The sequence below is a fragment of the Leptonotus elevatus genome, chromosome 17 (genome assembly GCF_054856555.1).
Source record: "Leptonotus elevatus isolate MCC_2025b chromosome 17, RoL_Lele_1.0, whole genome shotgun sequence".
NCBI classification, from domain to species: domain Eukaryota; kingdom Metazoa; phylum Chordata; class Actinopteri; order Syngnathiformes; family Syngnathidae; genus Leptonotus; species Leptonotus elevatus.
Window position 1 is genome coordinate 1,137,133 of NC_141255.1, and position 20,046 is coordinate 1,157,178.

At 44.3% G+C, this 20,046-nt stretch overlaps 1 protein-coding gene across 1 annotated transcript in view; it reads right to left on the minus strand.

Annotated features, from left to right (window-relative positions):
* LOC147159139 (ELKS/Rab6-interacting/CAST family member 1-like) overlaps positions 1-20,046 on the minus strand; it is an 87,728-nt gene that overhangs the window by 42,095 nt on the left and 25,587 nt on the right. Inside the window, exons 11-17 of the mRNA XM_086059036.1 lie at positions 19,063-19,200; positions 17,823-17,963; positions 15,170-15,310; positions 13,137-13,330; positions 12,728-12,814; positions 9,059-9,070; positions 596-731 (exon numbers count right to left, since the gene is read on the minus strand). Coding sequence (XP_085915162.1) covers positions 596-731; positions 9,059-9,070; positions 12,728-12,814; positions 13,137-13,330; positions 15,170-15,310; positions 17,823-17,963; positions 19,063-19,200 — 849 coding nt within the window. The remainder of the gene's footprint in view (positions 1-595; positions 732-9,058; positions 9,071-12,727; positions 12,815-13,136; positions 13,331-15,169; positions 15,311-17,822; positions 17,964-19,062; positions 19,201-20,046) is intronic.

Sequence of the window (20,046 nt, forward strand, 5' to 3'; positions counted from 1 at the left end):
ACACAAGTCGAAACCGTCATCTGCGTCTAATCAGGGAGCTTGCGAGCGATTCTTGGAAGGGAAAAAAAAAATGAGAGGAAAAGCGAAGGCCGCGGCGGATCCAAATCTCGACTTCAATGCGGCGATGCTGCGGCTGTGCAGGAAGCTCCATTTAAACGCCGCGACGCTGGCCGCATCGTTGCGCGCGGGCGCGTGCGTGCGCGGGCGTGTGCGTGCGCGGGCGTGTGCGTGCGCGGGCGTGTGCGTGCGGGCGTGTGCGTGCGCGGGCGTGTGCGTGCGCGGGCGTGTGCGTGCGTGCGCGGGCGGGCGTGTGCGCGGGCGTGTGCGTGCGCGCGGCTCGGCTGCGTTTCTTGTCACCTCGTTCCACGTCAATCATCGTCTCCGGATACCCGCTCGCGCGCACTCCCCGAGCCGCCTCCATGCGCGCGTGCACGCGAGTGCGCTGCCTGTTTGACATTGCCCAAGGCGGCTCCCTGTCACATTTTGACACGTCGCCATTGTTGTGATGGCCCCAATATATTCAAGGTATACGGGCCAGGGAAGGAAACTTTTTCTCCCTCCCTTCAACTTTGGCTCCCCCCCCCCCCTTTCGAACCTTTATCTGCTGGGAGCTCTCGTTCATGTTGTCCTCCTTTTTCTTGGCCTCGTCCATCAGGTGCGCGTTCTTGCTCTTCTCCAGTTGCTCCTTGTGCTTCAGGTTGGCCACCTTCTTGGATTGATCCTTCATCTGCCTGCATGCACAAAACGCAGCCAATTAGGGACGAAGACACTCTAAAAAATTTAAAATTAAAAATTAAAAAAAGCAGTTTTTTTGGGTCGGCTACTAAATGTAGCGCACTGGCCCGGCCGCACATCTTAAAAGCGCATACGACGAACTTTTAAACTCGCTTCCAAGATGAATAAAACCTGAAGTGTCAAAGGATTCATACTTGATCTATTAAGATTCGATTTCAGTTGCCTTTGCTGCAAGTTCATTTGTCGTTTTTTTTTTTTGTGACTCGCTTCCTCGCAGCCAGCGTCTTTGGAAAAAGGTGAATGTTGATCAGGAGCTTTTAAGGACGAGCGAAAGGTACGTTTTTTCTTCTACTGGTCGTCGCTTCAACAAGGCTCAGTGCACAATCTGCATCCTGGACTTTCAGAGCTTTAATTGCTTAACAGCTTTGTTTTGACAACATAAAAATCAGGTATTATGTTATTATTGTATTATACTTTTTTTTTTTTTTTTAAATGTCAAATTACAAAAAACAAACCGGGAGCATAAAGAGAAAAAATAATGACGAATTTGGATTCTACATCCAAAACGAATTTGTTTATACACATTTGGAATCAAGTATTCTGTCAATTATCTTTTATTATAATAGCTATGACTTTGAGTGTTCATGGTTTTAAAGGGCCTGGTGAGTGACGTGGGTGTCAGATTGTAGAGTTGGCTGGATGCTGACCGGTCCAGTCCTAATGTTGAGTGACCCGACGTTAGATGAATGTGCTTTTTTTTTGTTTTGTTTTGTTTTTTTAACCTGTTTGTTTGTAAAGCAATTAAGAGGCCATTCCAATGCGTTTTACTATCTCAAACCTTGGACCTTCTACGGCTAGGTTCGCACTGCAGGCAAATGCGACACAAATCCGATTTTTTTTCTCTTTCCAATCGAGTTTTGCAACGTGACCTCCGCCTAAACGGGAAATTGGCATGTATCCGATTCCGACCTACGCAGTCATCAAAAGCCAAATACGCGCTCAAGAGAATACGGTAACGTCAGTTCCCCAAACTGCTAATTGGTTTCGAGTCGTTGACTTTATATGCCATGAATTTCCTGAAAATATTTCCAACTCCTCACGCATCACTCACTGCAGATAAGAGATAATAAAAAATATCAGCCTCTACACGCTTTGGCCATATTTACTTCCATAAACACGACCTTGTGAGTGAAAATGTACGGAATGCTTTGAAAGTGTTAACGTGCAATTGTGACCTGCACAAATTTCAACGGATGAAAATCCGTTTTTTGCAACTAAAATCCCTCGAGGTGGAATTTCACGCAATGATCAGGAATCGATGGTCTAAATCGCAAACTTTAGGGAGAAGTTGAGAAGGTAAAAAAAAAAAAAATGGAGAGAGGTTCATCATGGAAGCGGTAGAAGGGGAAAGGGTTTAACCCCCCCCCCCCCCCCCCCAAGCTGCTTGCAAGCCATTGTGCCTCTGTCACAAGCATATCGGCTATCACACCAGCTTGTCTCGATCGAGACCTTTAATACCATTTCCCCCTCACGCGTGCACACACACACACACACACACACACGCACACGCACACACAGATGCTTGCAGACAGCTTGGCTCGAATGCCAGGAAGGTTTAACCGCTTACACCGAATCACGGCTCGGGATGAAGGATAAGAAACACAAAAAAGTCCGAGGTGGCCGTCGACTCAACGTTTTGTGCCGTTTGTGAATCGTTTCCAGAATGATGTGAGCAGGACCTCAAGCTTGAAAATGTTATCGTAACTTCTTAGCAGATGGTAAAAAAAAGAAAAAAAAAAAAGAAGCGATGTCTCACTCGCCAGGAAGACCTGCCGGTGATGGGAAGCCAACAGAATCCTTCTGCGCGGGCCATTTCACCTTCTTTCTGACTCAGATAATTAATATCACCTTTTCCCGATTCCTGCCGCCTGTTGCTGAACGGCATAAACTTCCAAAAAGACACATTTGGAATCTGACCTGCAGCAGCTTTCCCGCGCATCCGTGCATGCATGTTTTCGCTATACGTTGGAATATCTTTTCAAGGCCCGTGTGTGCGCAACGGGTCATAAACAGGCAGGAATGTTTCCTATTGGAGGATGTCCAGGAAGCGCCTAGCATGCCCCCCCCCCTCCCCCCTCCCACCCCTCTTCATGCAACATTTACTGCACGTATGCGAGGTTGTTGTGCATGTGGAGTTGATTTTTTTCCAGTCGGGCAACGTTCCCTTGTTGACCCAACGCTTTGGTTTCATCTTGATTTTTGATTTTTGATTTTTTTTTTTGATCCCCGCTAATCACTTGTTTTTTGCTCGCTGCTCGCAGCTCACACGCCTGCCGCGTTATTAGGCGGCAACGCTCGCGACTGAAGCTCTTCGCCTCCATCAGCATCCACTTAGCGAAGCGCGGATGACGGCTAAACCGCAGCAGCCGTCAAACAATCGGCAACATTTCTCACCGGAATGTCCGCCGCCGGGCTCTTAAAACGTGACAATTCGCCTCCCGCGGGGGGCAATAAAATACGACCGAAGCGACATTTTTGTGTGTCATGTTGCTCTCTCATTATAAGCATTTAGAATGCAAGGAATTTACGACCGTGTACTCTCTTAAGATTCCTCCTTTAAGTGAAGTGGAATTGATGTCGACTCCAAACGCAAGCCGCTTTTTGCAGGCGTCGAGCACACACGCAAATATTTCAAGAGGGCGCCATTACACTCGCGCAAACACACGGTGGCCCGCGCGGCGCACGTACGGCGCGAGGTGTTGATGTAAATACGCGCGAAAAAAAAATAAAAAAATAAAAATAAAAAAAGTACAAAAAATAAAAAAATAAAAATAAAAAAAGTAAAAAAAATAAAATAAAATAAAAAATAATAATAATAATAATAAAAAAAAAGAAAAGAAAAAAAGAAAAAAAAAGTAAATACACGCGGAAGCTTGTTGGCGGCCCTTTGAACTTGACCACGCGTTGCGAAACCTCTAAATTCCCCAAAATGATGGACTCGCAACGCAAACGCACGCGCACACGCACACGCATCTTCCGAAAACTTCCCTCAACTCACCGACATAAGAACTTTTCCACCTCCCTCATTAGCATGCGGCGGATATTCAGGGGCCCGCGTGTAGGTAATATTAATATTGCATTTGGAGTGCTGCATAAATATTTGATCAGAAATGCTCCCGAGGACGCGTGCATGTTTACTGCGCGCAGTTCACACAAAATTAACATCAAGGATTTCCTTTTAAGCGCTTGGAATTTCACTCTTTTACAAAAAAAACACGCAACGTGTTGCTTTGGTGTATTTACACTGAAAGGAAGTCACGGAGACATAATAACTTATATTTGCACGCTTCTTTCTAGAAATGGCGGGATCGCAAATGAAACTGTTCAAATGTAATTTTTTTGGTTTTATTTGTTTCATTGTTGTCTCTTCTAACATTTGTTTTATAATACTGCAATATATATATAAATTCATGGAACGTATGTCCCGTAACATACCGATTTTAATATGCTAGACAAAGTAATCAGCAGTGTATAACATGATATTGTGATATTGAACATGATTATGATCAGAATAAGAAAATCATTAAAAAAAATAAAAAATCTTTATTTACCTCTTGGTCGGCAGAAACCGCTAGCTAAACAGCTAGCTAGCTTCTACGCCTGAGAGAAAGCTAACATCCATTGATCTGTAAGCTGAACTAATCAAGCCTTTGATCGTTTATTACCTCCTTATTAACTCTTTGACTGCCAGACGTTTTCAGAAAAGGGATGCCGCCAGTGCCAGCCGATTTAAGCATTTTGACTGATTTTCAAGGTCCACAGAAAATGTTCTGTTTGGACTATGGAAACACACGTACTACCAAATGAAAGATTGGACTTTCATCTTTCATCAGAAAAAAAGAGTTTGTTTCTACCTTATTCCGTTCTTTAGTAATCAACAATAGAAAATGGTTAGTTGCATCCGATTTCGCTTGTTTTGAACTCAAATACGGAGAAATCAAGCTTTTAGTGAAACGATATTATTTCATGCATTCTAGTGAATTTGACACTTCTTTTTGTCCATGAATGATGCCACAAACACCTAAATAGTGCTTTACTTCTATAAAACACTACCACCAAGAATGAAAAAGTGTTTTTTGATAGCAAAATACGTTTATTTACATTCAACAGTGTAACAATTTGACAACAATTTGGCAAACTATTTACAAATGTGTGCAACTGTGGTGCTATTTACAAATATGTGGATGTTTCAACGACAGTTTTTCTTTGTGTAACACTCTCCTGCGTGCAAGAAGACGCAACAGCATTTGCATGATCCATTTTATCCAGTCCATTCATGGTGGCATCGTAGTCCAGAAACAGTGTCTTCTCCGTGATCAGACTGTACCCGCTCCTCCGATGAATATGCATTGGACTCGGGGTACTCTTCATTGTCCGATCGAATGTCCGCTTGTGCAGCTCCGCGTTTTCCGGCCTTAGCAGCGCTAGCCGCGCTAGCCGCGCGTAGCCGGTGAGGCTTACAACGTGATCGTAAACACGTCCAGGCTTCCAACTTTGGCGTCAAACTCGCAGTCATCATCATCATCATCATCATCAATCTGCATTGGTCGATGCCAACTCTCCATCGCCCGATCGAATGTCCGCTTGTGCAGAAGTACCCGGCCGGCTATTGTGCGCGTTTTCCGGCCTTAGCAGCGCTAGCAGCGCTAGCCGCGCTAGCCGCGCTAGCCGCGCGTAGCCGGTGAGGCTTACAACGTGATCGTAAACACGTCCAGGCTTCCAACTTTGGCGTAGAGCTCGTTGTCATCATCATCGTTGACATCAATCTGCATTGGTCGATGCCAACTCTCCATCGCCCGATCGAATGTCCGCTTGTGCAGAAGTACCCGGCCGGCTATTGTGCGCGTTTTCCGGCCTTAGCAGCGCTAGCCGCGCGTAGCCGGTGAGGCTTACAACGTGATCGTAAACACGTCCAGGCTTCCAACTTTGGCGTAGAGCTCGTTGTCATCATCATCGTTGACATCAATGCGCTTTTTAGTATTGATTGATGCTTTCCGTCTTTGAAAAAAATGCTCAAGCTGAGCTGCTTGTAACCGGTTGCTTGGTCAAGCCATTGTGGCTTGGATCAGCCATTGTCTCCTCAACACTCTAGCTCCGCCTCACGTCTTCTACTGACGCCCACGGTGGGCGGCCCATCCAACCTTGTGCAAAGAGAGTCATCGCTGCCCTCTAGGGGCCAAAACGAGTCTTTGACTAATCAGATCAGCCTGATTCTTTCAGCACAGCTGCCCAAGGCTTTCCTGCACCCGTTTTTGAAAAAAAAAAAAAAAAACATAGGGGACGTCTTTTAACGTCCTCGGCGCCCTTCCCTAGGTTTATGCTAAACGTTTTATAACGTTTATGGCAGTCAAAGAGTTAACGAAAATATGTTGCAGAAGATCAAAACAGTGAAGGTTTATTTGTCATGAATTTTGAAGCTCAAATGTCCTCCAATTTTTTCAAAACTGCAAGCTTTAGCTTTTGTAAACTAGCATTCTAATAAATTGCAATGCCAAATTGAATTTGATTAATAGTAAGAGTGGGCGAGTACTGACGCCAGGTATCAGTATCAGGCCTTAATTCAAGGTATTGATACTCACGACGGTGACCGATACCAGTACTGGCCGATTAGAAATAAGAAGAAGAATAGAAAATTGCCATTCATTTAATGCAATGTTAAGGGAAAATACTGATCTGTCATTTCTTTTTGTGAAATTTTATGTATCAAAAGCACGAGTAGTATAGGACTTTCTTTTCTTTGGTCCTTCCTCGGGTCTCCTGACGGACTCACGACTCTGACTGGATTCTGAAGTGTTCGGTTTTGGTGAACGGTATGGGATTTTTTTAATGGGTTTTAGGTGAACTAATACATGCACACTCACGCACACACATAAAAAATAAAAATGTTGAAAAAAAATATATAAAAAAAAATAAAAAAAAAATAATAATAATAAAAAAAAAGAGTGCTCTCATGCTGATGACATGTCAAATCGGGGGGGGGGGGGGGGGGGGGTTCGTATAGGACTTGGTACCAGTGTCTATACAAGAGTTTAGTATTTGTCTTGGTATTATTCACAAGCCTAAAAAAAAAGAAGAGTATCTCTGAAGGTTTTTTGGGGACAAATCGTACTTGGCAGCGCTCGACGAGCTCATTCCGATGTTAAAAAAAACAAACTCGCAGCCCCTCAAAGTCTCATATTGTGCGCGTCGCGGCTCCCGAGCGTGAAATTAGTGGTGCGTTTTTGTAGGCTTTAAACAGATGAGATCAAGCGCGTTAAGTAGCTTTGAACACGCAGTTTGAGGGTTTTTGTTACTGTTGGACAAAACCAAAATGAGCTTCATGCTAAGTTACGATAACAGCCGTCTGGCTTTCATGCGCGGGAATTTCATTTCCAACATGAAAGAATTTGCTTATTTCTTAAAGGCGTAAAAGGTCGTATTGAATTTGCCAACTTGCCCTCGTATTATTCTCCGTTGCGCTGCAAAAAGGTTTGAACTTCTTAGCGCTGCTGTTCCCGGGCCACCTTTGCTCTTGTTTTGGCGATTCAACTCGAACGCTAATGGGGGAAAAAGTTGCTTTGCTGGGTAAGCGACAGAAAAGTTCTTCTTTAGTCGCCTTTTTTTTCTTTTCTTTTTTTGCGCGCGACACAACTCCTGTTTTGATGCTCGGAACGCCTCATCCTGCGTCTGACATCAACGTTTCTGCGGCTCCCAAACACAATTGTTTTCTTTCTTTGTTCCTGTGCTTGCTTTGAGGTCTTCCTTGGCGCCGACGTGCAGCGTGCGCGAATTGCGGGCTGTTGGCTGACGAAAGCGCGCGCTCATTCTCGCTCATATCTCTCGTGTTAATTGCGCGACTGACAGAAGAGCAGAACTTACTTTTGTGCTCATTTTGTTTTTGTCGTTTGATAGCAAAATGACAGCTCATTTCGCACCTTCATACGAGCCATGACGAGATTGACTGAAATTTTATTTTCTACTCAAAGTAGGACTAATTTCTACTAAAAGTCAACCTTAAACATTTCCTCATTCTGATGAATATTGATTGCATTTGTGGAATATGAGCTATGAAGCCAAATGCAGCCGTTTTTATCCATCCTTGGGGGCGGCCATTTTGCCACTTGCTGTCAACTGAAGATGACATCGCAGTTGCTCAGGCAACGACCAATCACAGCTCACCTGTTTTCTGAAGCTGAGCTGTGATTGGCTGTCAGCGGAGACCTGAGCAACTGTGATGTCATTTTCACTCGACAGCAAGTGGCAAAATGGCCGCCCCGTGAGATGGATAAAAAATGGCTGGATTTTGCTCAGGTCTCAGGCAACGACCAATCACAGCTCACCTGTTTTCTGTAGCTGAGCTGTGATTGGTTGTCAGCGGAGACCTGAGCAACTGTGATGTCATTTTCACTCGACAGCAAGTGGCAAAATGGCCGCCCCGTGAGATGGATAAAAAATGGCTGGATTTTGCTCAGGTCTCAGGCAACGACCAATCACAGCTCACCTGTTTTCTGGAACGGAGCTGTGATTGGTCCTGAGCAACTGTGATGAGCAAGTGGCAAAATGGCCGCCTTCTGCTATTGATCAAAACTGCTGTATTTTGCCACTTAACTCGCATTCCATTACACAATATGAACTAGAATGCCGTATTTAGACTGCAGAGCAAAATGTTTTTTGGCGATGTGGTCTTTGGGACTCCTGCTTTGGCCTCCTGAAAACCGCTTCAGAGCCGCAGTCGGATCCATTGGACAGGACATTCACGTGTCTAAACCACTAAAACGCATCATTTGGATGATGTAAACATTTCTGGTTCATGATTGGATCTTAACTAACCAATCACAATTGCAACTTGATCTGCATGATGTTCAGCCATATTATCTTGCCGTCCACTAGAACAACTTTTTTCCTGTTGTTCTTATGCGGGGAAAAAAGTCAAAATCAGCAAAAAAAAAAAAAAACGAAACTCACACAACCTTTCAAATAGGAGTCAAAATTGACTAAACGGTATCGATAATGAGTTGCTAGTACGCATCAACATTTCATGCTCATGAGCAATTCAAGTTTGAGCAGGATCAGGATGGTACAGCGGGTACGAAGAGTTTCCTCCTCGAGGGGAGACGGCGACGCGACAGGCGACAACGTGAGAAGCCGTCAAAGTCAAAAGCCTCGCCAAGCCAGCGAGACGTGACGGGAATGATTAAAAAAAAGTGCAGTTTATGACAAGAGCGAGGACAAAAAGGTACGAAGACAAGAGCGGCAAAAAAAGGAAGGCATGCCGCATACTAACCTGGAGGCAAGACTTGGCGGGGCCGCGTTGCGTCGAGCAGATGAAAGGAAGCCGAAGAGGGGAAAGGCGAGACAGGAAGTGAGCACCAGGTTAGCCGGCTTGATCACATCAAAAGGTGGGAAGACAGACTGAGGGAAGCGAGCGTGAGACGGACGTCGTCGCACAGACGGTGCGCAGGCAGGCGGGAAGGAAGGAAGGCGTGAGCGAGCGGTGGGACGGCGGAGCAGGCGGACGGACGGACGGACGGACGGACAAACTCTCCAGTGCGGTTTTGGAGGTCTGCTCACCTCACTTGACCTTCAAACATTTATGGCACGGGTGTCGGCGAAGGCCACGCCAAACCCCCAAAAGTACACCTTAAGCTGGCATGAGTTCGGCTCTTCCCAACACGCTTGTGGAATTGTCATAAATCACCTTTTTAGTATTTTACGCAAAGTTGGGTCCAATCATTATTTTTGACCCATCAGATGCAGAGCTACGAACGCGGCCACCATTTTGGAGAGTTTTGTTGTGTATCGAAGTCAATTGAATGCAACATTTTTAGAAAACGTCATTAGTGGCAGGAGCGTCAGATGCTAATGTCGCTGACGGATTGGGGTTCAAAATCCCGGCCAAAGGTCAAAGGTAACATCCATTTGGCTCCCTGGGCAAGACCTTAATGCTATTTGCTAATGCTAAATCCAGATGCAAATGGTTGCGTTGCATCGGGACGGGCAACCAGTGTCAAAACTGTAAGTTGCTTCTTCTTGGAAAATATTAGTAATAAAATGAAGTCATAACTAATGTATTTTTTTTATTTTTTTTATTTTATTTTTTTTTACTTTTAGCGCAGCACTTGAGAGCTCATCGTGTGTTTTGACTTGCTCGATGACTAAAGGTGCCTCCACTTGAGCCTCGCTGACACAAACTTCCTCCAAAAGTCCTCCCTTTCTTTTCTTTTTCTTTTTCTATTCTCCATCCTCTGCTCTCGCTTTTGCTTTTGTTTTCCACTTCGCTGTCCAAATCCTTTATTTTGGCCATCACGGCAGATTTTTCAGCTCCATTTCCCCCCCAGTGTGAAGTCACTCAGTCTGCTCCAATTACCGTCCTAGTTACTGAAATAAATCGCCCGGCACCGCATTTTACAGCTGGATTTACACACGCAGGAAAAGGTCGACCATTGCCGGCCTCGTTGAACCGGCATGTGAGCGTTTCATCTTCGGCTTTCACGCGGCTAAGTCATACGGCCGCCTTTTTTTAGACCGTACATCGGTATGAAAGCAATTGACCCACGGGAAAGTCGTCCAGTACGATCGCGAGCAGGAAACGTTCCAATCCCTGCAGTCGAATGCAGGGAGAGTTCCTTCCTGCTCGCCGTGCTTCTTCCGAAAAGAATAATTATTATTATTATTATTACTAGGGGTGTCAGGTGATTAAATTTTAATCGTAATTAATCGCATGACTTCAATAGTTAACTCACGATTCATTGTTAATTTTATATCTGCTCTAAATGTAGTTTTCATACTCTTCACATAAAAGTGGAAAAAATATTAAACTCAAACCATTTCATAATAATTCATAACATTGAGTTAAAATTAAAAAGAGTACTGTAAAAAAACGAGTGTGATATTGATTAGATTTTTCTGCCACGAGATGGCATCATTGCATTTGTAAGACATTGGCGACAGCTCTGAATTTTTCTTTTCATTTTAAGAGCTGACTGATTTTTAACATGAAGTAACTTGTGGAATTCTGCACATTTGAAAAACTGTCAAATACAACTTGACCCCCGTCTCCACAAATATATGCATTATTATTCAATGTATTTATTAATAATTATTATTATGACTAGGGGTGTCAGGTGATTCAATTTTAATCGTAATTAATCGCATGACTTCAATAGTTAACTCACGATTCATTGTTAATTTTATATCTGCTCTAAATGTAGTTTTCATACTCTTCACTTAAAAGTGGAAAAAATATTAAACTCAAACCATTTCATAATAATTCATAACATTGAGTTAAAATTAAAAAGAGTACTGTAAAAAAACGAGTGTGATATTGATTAGATTTTTCTGCCACGAGATGGCATCATTGCATTTGTAAGACATTGGCGACAGCTCTGCATTTTTCTTTTCATTTTAAGATGAAGTAACTTGTGGAATTCTGCACATTTGAAAAACTGTCAAATACAACTTGACCCCCGTCTCCACAAATATATGCATTATTATTCAATGTATTTATTATTACTGCAAAATTTTGACGTGGACATAACTGCTACGTCACGACTAAGAATTACCTCAGTACAGGCTTTCCAAGTAAGGGGCGGTCCTTAATCAGGCGTTTAAAAAAAATGAGTAGTGTTAAAGGAACTTTAAATTAACTTAAAATGAATTCACTAATTTTGACACCCCTAATTATTATTATTATCATCATCATCATCATTTTACTGCTACTACTACCCTATCCCTAATTTAATCATTTAACCTGTAAAATGTAAACTCTTAAGACAACCCAAACTGTCTCGTCGCTAGCAATAGAAGACTGAGAATTCATGGACGACATTGCTAAACCATTTTCCGCCATTTTCCGCCACTTCTCATTCATATGCATGAATTCCGCATACAATTCTGTGCCGGCCCAAGTTCGGACTGCTCAGCCTTGGCGGAGGTTTGCGTCCACCGTTCCAGCTTGCGTTCCCGACTACGCTCAGACAAAATAAATCATTAAATATACGCAGCTAAACCCTCCACTAATTGGACGTCGGCGGCTGCTGAATTATAAATAGACGCCTATTTTTTTCTTTTCCCCGGTCGGCCAGACGTGGACACTTTGAAACGAACGTCCCCCGGAATCATTAGCAGTCATTAGTTTTACTGCCCTCAAAAAGACATGGAAAGAGACGAGAGGTTGCAGCGGGACCGAACGGGGAAGTGGACACGGATGATGAAAAAGACGTCTGGCCTTTGAATAAACACTTTTTTTTCTTTTTCTGCATGATGTTTTTCAAGCCGGCCGCTTGAAAAGAGTGCAAAGAACGCAACAGCAAAAAGCTCAGTGGGGACAATGTTAAAAAAAAAAAGATGGACGCAAACGAAACAACATCCAAGTGAGGAACCGTTCCTGCAATTGTTAGGAGGAAAAAGCAGTTGGCATCGAGTAGCGCGTCAAGCGTCCCGAGCTTAATAGCGCGAAAGCAGACACCGAAATGAAAGCGTTGCGTCAGTGACAGGCGGGAACAAAAAGAGCGGCAGGACGCACGGCAGAGACGTTTTGGGAGCAGGCGAGGAACGTCGGGGGCCGCCGTACGCGACTCGTGGCGCCGGGACGGTCGCAATATTTACATTTGGACAAACTCGTGTGCGATGCTGCAACTCCTTTTTTTTTTTTTTTTATTATTTTTTTTTTAAGAGTATCGAGAGCGATACTGCAACTCTGATGGAGATCATTAGTGAAGTCGGCTGCGTCCCACGTGGAAAAAAAAAAGGCGGCCATTCCTCTTTTTTTATGATATGATATGATTTCAAATGCTTGACAAATCGAATCAGGAAGGACGGGAGTCCACTTTTTTCCACATGGGAAAGCTTTTCTGACAAGCAAAGTGAGTTGTTTTGCGGCGTGTGTGTTTTTTTTGGGGGGGAGGAACTCGTGCAACTTTCCGATGGATTGACGGCGCTTCCGGCCACTCACGTGCCCAGGTAGTCCCATACCAGCCCCCCCATTGGTTGCTGCGAGGCATTCGGGGGAGAACGCCACAGATGAGAGGCGGAGGGCTTTCTGCCGTGTGCGTGCGTGCGTGCGTGCGACGGTCGCGCACACAAATGTCGGATATTCACACGCACGTGAACGAGGTTCGGTGGTTAAAATAGGAGGAGACGGCCGATGAATTAAAAGGGGGAGAAAAAAAAGAGGAGAAGGTGAGACGAAGCGTAATTGAATGACTTTGCAGAATAAGGAAAGTTGTTATTGACTTGAGCGGCGCGTCGCCAGAAAGGAAATGGAAATGCAAGATTCAAAGCAGAAAAGACCGGCATAGCATATTTCTTTTTTTGCGCGATGGCTTTTCTCCCTTCTTCCTTTCCCGCCCGCCGTCGCTCACCTCTCCAGCTCGTGGATCTTTTTCTCCTTGTCGTTCTTCTCGTTCTCCATCTCCCGCAGGATGTCCAGGAGCCGCTCCACCTCGGCCTGAGCCTTGCCGGCGTCCTCCTTGCGACGGCTCACTTCCTGCTCCAGGTCCGAGATGCGCTGCGAGAGGTCGGCGCCGGCCGCCGACTCCGCCGAAGCGCTTTGAGCCTGCCCGGGCGGACAGAAAAAACAAAAAACGGCAACCGCGGAAACGCCAAGTTCAATGAGTTCAGACAGAAGCGAACGAGCCAAGAACAACATTCGTGTCGAGGGCGACTCGTAAACGGCTTTAACGAGGCAGGGAACACAATTGGAAGCACATGGATGCCAAAATGGCGCTTTGTCCTCACTGAATAACGTTCAAATAAGATTCTTCGCACCGTTATGGACCACAAAAGATCCTCCAGGAATAATAAGATCTGGTCTAAAAAGAAATCCTTATTAATGTGAAAATAAAGATTGGACAAACAAACCACAGAGAAAAACATTGTTTAGAGAGGAAGTCAACCTAATAATAATAATAATATGTTCTGTACAGCCCCGCTACTCTAAATACGGGATTTCGGTTGATATTGCATTAGTGGAAGAATGAGTTCATCAATATCAATATCAGAAGGCGGCCATTTTGCCACTTACTGTCGAGGGAAAATGACAACGCAGTTGCTCAGGTCACAGCTCAGCTTCAGAAAAAAGGTGAGCTGTGATTGGTCCGAGCAACTGCGATGTCATCTTTAGTCGACAGCAAGTGTCAAAATGGCCGCCCCCTGAGATGGATAAAAACGGCTGCATTTTGCTACTTTTATTCCACTAACGCAATATTAACTCATTCACTGCCATAAATTCATCCAAAAAAAATAATAATTATTAAAAATTTTATTGTAATTGATCGTGTGTAACTCACGATTAATCGCATATTTGATATCTGTTCTAAATGAACAATGAAAAAAAATTCTAGGTTTTCATACTCTTGTTAAAAAAAGTGGAATTTTTTTTTTTACTAATAGAAATAGTTAAAAGGGAATTTTTGTTGTTTATAGCCATCAATGGCAATGAATGAATAAAAAAAAAAAAAAAAGATTATTACAATTTTGGGGCGTCAGGTGATTCAAATTTAAATCGTAATTCATCGCATGACCTCACTAGTTAACTTACGATTAATCACAAATTTCATATCTGTTCTAAATGTACAATGAAAATTTCTAGCTTTTCATACTCGTGTTAACAAAAGAGGAAAAAAAAAGTTCAACTAATAGAAATTGTTCAAATGAATTTTTGACGTTTTTAGCCGTCAATGGCAGTGAATGAGTCAAGTGCGTCACTGGGCCCCGTTTTAGCCCCAAAATATCAGGAAACTCCAAATGTTTAAAAAACGGCGTCATGCTATATCTACACAACTGATTAACCTTTGTACAAAATTTTCATTTTCAGCTATCATCTTCAAACCTGTGCACTGCATTTACAAACAAAATTCACTATACGGGGTTTTTAAACTTATGCTCAGTACTTTTTATTGAGCCCTGAAGTGAGTTGGAATTTTAGATTTAGAAGCGATGCTAACCACAGTAGCAGCATTGTCTCTCCGCACCTCTGCTTTGCCAAAAAGAAGATACCAAAAAAAAAAAAAAAAAAAAAAAAATAATAATAACTAAGCAAAGAAAAACAAGCACAAGTTAGAACCAGAAATTATAACAGCTGCGAGTATTTCCCAGAAGCAAATGTTGCTCTTGGGACACATTTGCGTACGCGTACGCACGTGTGTGTACGTGTGCCCGCAAATTATAAACCGTATTAGTTTTGGACGTGCGCAAGCGCTTTTACAGGTCTTTATGCGGCAGAGTCAATGTTTGGGAGTCAGACAGCAGAATGTGCAAGAGAAGACAAATAAAAGAGGAGGGAAAGAAACAAGACGCGCGTTCACACGCGCGGACCGTCAAGCAAAACCTACGCAAACGCAACACGCGGCGGGCGGCGGGCGTGTGTCGCACAAACGTTCATTTGGCCACAAACCTTCTTCAGTTGATTCTCCAGTTTGACGCACTCCTCCTTCTTGTGCTCCAAAGCGATCTCCATGCTCTTCAGCCGGCTGTCCTTCTTCAGACCCGACGAGGCCAGAGACGAGGCCTTCTCCTTCAGGTCCAAAACCGACGCCTGACGAGGCCAAAAAAAGGAGGCAAATCATCCCACGTCATCGCATTCCTGCCTCAAATCATTCCGGCTGCAGGTGAGCCATCGAGCGTTTGCGGAAGGGAAACGGACATTCGGGTGGGAATGGATTAGAATCGCAGAATCATACGAGACTGGATGGTGACCTTTCAACCTCTGTGCTTTTTTTTCAAAAGCACTTCCTTTCCGCCAGAACCTGCTCCTTGCATCTTCGCCATAACTGTGGGGAAAATGAAAACCCCAATGAAAATAAACGGCTATTTTCATCCTTTGAGGTCTTCCTCGCAAGTGTGACTCATCATCACTCTGCTCGTCAAAACTTTTTTTCCCATGACCCGACTTTCTTTTTTTTCTTTTTTTCTTTCCCCACCTCGTTCTTCCCACTCGATCTTTCCATCTCCTTTTTCCCCCCTTTCGCGTCTTTGCAGCAGCGATAGAGACGCGTCCAGCGCGCAGGAGGGGGGGCGGCACCAAAACGTATAATTTTACACTCGACCGACTGCGCTAAAAGCCAGACTGCAGATGATCGCGTTTGGTCGGAGAATGCTTGCTGCTTTACTCTCATTATCCAGGATTTAGGTGTGCGTGTGCGTGTGCGCGTGCGTGTGTATATGTTGCTGTTGTCAGGCGAACGCCACACGGGCTTTTAGAAATGCTTTTTCTCTCCAGTTGTATATCTGGAAATTATACAACTAGACATTAACGGGTTTTGGGAGCCCGCAACATACTGAAAGTCACCACTAACCGCGCGCTGTAGTACAAGTCGGAGAAGGTGAAATTAACCACCCCCGTTTTTTTAAACAATAACGTGAATTTTAGTGCAGTGTTTGGGCGGAGTTCCTCTTTTAAAAGGTTTTGATTATAACTACTCAGCAAGTCTTTTGACAGGTGGTTTGAAGGCGAGCGTATGTTCGCAAAGCTGGTTTGTTTGCATGAAAATTCTTGGCGAGAGGGTTTTTTTTGGGATATGTTCAAGATGCTGTAAAGTGAACTCTTAAAAAAAAAAAAAAAAAAAAAAAAGGCATTTTTGAAGATAATTGCTGAAAATGTGCAAAGACTGACAACAGCAGTGCTCAAATGTGGAGCGAAAGTTTGAAAGGGCACATATCTTTCAAAGTCAACTTTTTGGAGCTTGCCGCCATATTGAAATGCGAATTCCTCACCAAAACGCAGCCCAAGTGGCTTTAAGACTTGCGCAACTCCCACCATGGAGAGGCAGAGCCGTAAGCAACCCACTAACGATGATGTAATATTAGCATAAGCACGTTAGCGGACGTATTTCGTTGTATACAAAATAAACTTGAATAGCAACTGATTTCGATTTTTCACAATTTTGAAGCCTCATTTGACGTACTTGCCAGTAGAGATGGGCGATACCGAGTATCGGTATTGGGCCTAATCGGTTGGAATTTAGATGAATCTGGGGTTGATGAATGATTTTCTAACTCTGTGGGTGGAAGCGAGGCTGGTTGGTGTTGGATTTCACATTGTTTCATCTGTTTTCCCTTCCTTTGATCCTTCCTCTGGTCTCCTGACAACTTCACAATTCTTATCCGCTTAAGGTGAAGGTTCTTGGATTTATAACAGGTTTCAGGTGAACGAAAGAGCAAAAACTCGCACGCACAAAAAAAAAGAAAGAAGACAGCTATGATGATGACGACATGTTGACTCGGGAAGGCTGCCGAATGAATAATCCTGAGCTCTGAGAAATAAAAGGGGGGGAAAAAAAAAGGGCATTGGGCCGATACCTGGCCTTATTTCATGGTATCGGTACTTGCGGCAACGGATGAGAACAGTATCGCACTCTTGTGGCAGTTTTACGATCAGGAACTAGAAATGAGACGTATTAAGGTATTAATATTATAGGTCTTTCTTTGAAATAATGTCTTTTTTTGTGGGGGGGGGGGGGGGCTTGAGCACTGCCCCCCCCCCCCCCCCAAAAAAAAATTTGTATCAAACATCCTTACTTGTCAGGCTTGTGAACAGCACCTCTTTTCTGCAGTGTGACAATTTTTTTAAAAGACAGGATTTTCGGATTTGGTTCAAAATGTTCCTGTTGGAATTCGCTGGAATCCAATCAACGCTATTTCTGGATGTGGCTGAAACCTGCGCAGTAAATGTTTTCTTATACCGAACGCGCGCGGTGGACGCAGACATCCGCGGCGGCGAGTGCTAACTTAATTAAGAGTGCAGGAAATTGCCTCGTCACTCCCTTGCTTTTCCCACAGATGTGCGCTTTGCATAAAAGGTCACAAGAAGGTGCGCTTTTGCACCCGCTTGCGGGTCTTATATTATGTTGTCAAGGGGACGTGACTGCTTTATCATTGCGGCCCTTCAGCACAAGGACCTTGGCAGCATCGGGGATCTGCTCTGCGGAGATAGATCAGTCAGGTTCTCCTTGACAGAGGAGGGGAGGGTGTAGAATGTGTGTGCGTGCGTGCGTGCGCAGATATTGATGTATGTGTGTGTGTGTGTGTGTGTGTGTGTGTGTCGCTACCTCCCGGTCCGCAAGGTCAGCCTGCATCTGGGAAACTTTCTCCCGCAGCTCCTTCAGCTCCTTCTTGGTGGATTCCACCTCATCTCCCTTTTCTCGTTCGTCTTTCTCCCGCTGCTCTTTCAATCGCTCGATGATGCGTTCCTGGACAGAGCGAGGGAAGGGGGGGGGGGGGGGGGGTGAGGGGGGGTCGAGGGGTTGAAGGGAAGAATGACAGATGGAAACAACCAAATGCAAAAAAGTCATGCACCTTGACTCCAGATTGAATTTCCACACTCGTAACAGTTGCATTCAACTTAACACGCATGGCAGCTCCGGCGGGTTCGACAGCCAAGCGTGATTTTAGACACATGATCCGTTCTGGCAGCGCATTTGATATCAACGGAATGACTATAGACGCTGGCCGCCGGCAGTCCGAGCGAGTTCAAATTGAAGACACAACAAGAAGGCAGCGGCGTTTGTGTGACATAAGGGGAAAGACAGAAAGTACAAGAAAGCAAGAAAGACATCCAGCGCCATAAAAATGGGAGGAGTGGGAAAAAAAAAAGCTTGGGAAAAGTCGACGACAGTCGCCTCGGCCTGCCAACGCGCACGTCGGCCTGAATATTAGTCGATAAACAATTAATAGGCTTGCTTCCTGTACGTACAGTATGCGTGTGAGCAGTACAAAAACATGTGCTGCTGCTCAGTGTGGACCAGAACAAAAGGGGACTTTTTGCTTCTTATTATTGAGCTTCTGTTACGCATCGATTCTTTTGTCCACACAAATTTCGTAGCACTAAGAAACTTAAATCAAGCTTAATCAAATATTTTCAGAACTCTTCTGATGAAACACGGACTTCAAACGAGTTGAATGGTACCTTTTGTCATGGCCTGACGGGGCCTGTATCATTTTTACTGGCACGGCGCAACTTTTGAGGGGGGGGGGGGGGGGGTGGTAGGAACATTGGGACACAAAAAAACACACAAATGCGTTGACTGCTTGATGGCGTACGTCAAAAGCGACCCCGGTTGGACGAAAGGACAGGCAAGGATCAACATTGGCCCGGATTTAAACAAACGACGCAATGCGCTTGTCCTCATGGGAAATGTGGTCCTTCCTTCAGACATAACAATACCACGTATGTCCATACGGCGTCGCCGTAATCAACGGCAACTGAAAGTTCCTTTCCATGAGGACTTCTGTGATCGTCGGTATCTTAAAAGCACGGCCGGTCGGACGGCGGGACATCGGCTGATGTACCTTCTCGGACAACGCCTCCTCCAGCGTTCCCAGAGCCGTGTCAGTGTTGGAGGTGTCCGTCTGTAAGGACTTGACTCTGCCTTTGAGGCCGCTCAGCTGCTTGTCCTTGTCCTTCAGCTGATCCTGGAGGTTCTCGATCTGCGTGGGGAAGAAATACGTGGACGTGAAAACGGAAGAAACTATTGTGTTGGTCTTTTTTTTGGCTTGTGTCCCAAAGCGGTTCGATGTTCCAAACATGCCTTTGTGCACTTGAGGCCTTCTCAAAATGTTCCAATGAAGTTGGAAGCACATGACTTTCTAAAATGTCTCCCGCTAAGGGCTCAATAATACAGAATATATTAAAGGGAGACTTTTTCAGCAGTAAAAAAAGGAATGGATTTGATAATTTTTTGTATACAATGAATACCTTTAAAAATGATTTTTTTTCCACTTGCTGTCAACTAAAGATGACATCATCTGTGCTAAAGACCAATCATGGCTCAGTTTGCTGACCTAACCCAGAAAACAGGTGAGTCATGATTGGTCGTTACCTACTTCCTCAGCACAGGTGCTGTCATCTTCAGTCAATAGCAGGTGGAAAAAATCGTTTTAAAAGGTATTAATTGTATACAAAGAATAATGTCGTTCCATTTTACTGCTGAAAACGGCTCAACGAGGCAAGTATGCCTTGAAGAAGTCGATGAACTGACTTTACAACTCGACATTTGAAAATGTGCAAACAAGAATTCACACAAAATGAGCTGGCAGTCGATGAAAATAGCAATTAGCCTCGATAGCTTTGGCTAATCTGATCTTAATATATTCATACCAGCGTGAGCAGAAACGAGGGCAACGGTGTCAACGCTTTGCTATGAAATGCAAAATTAGACTTGCTGGTTGGTTGAAGAACAATACGTGCGCGTCTGCACGGTTATATTTGGAAACATTTTGATTCTGTTTCCATGCTGGTCCGTCAAAAAGGCGTCTTTATGGGAATCCATTCTG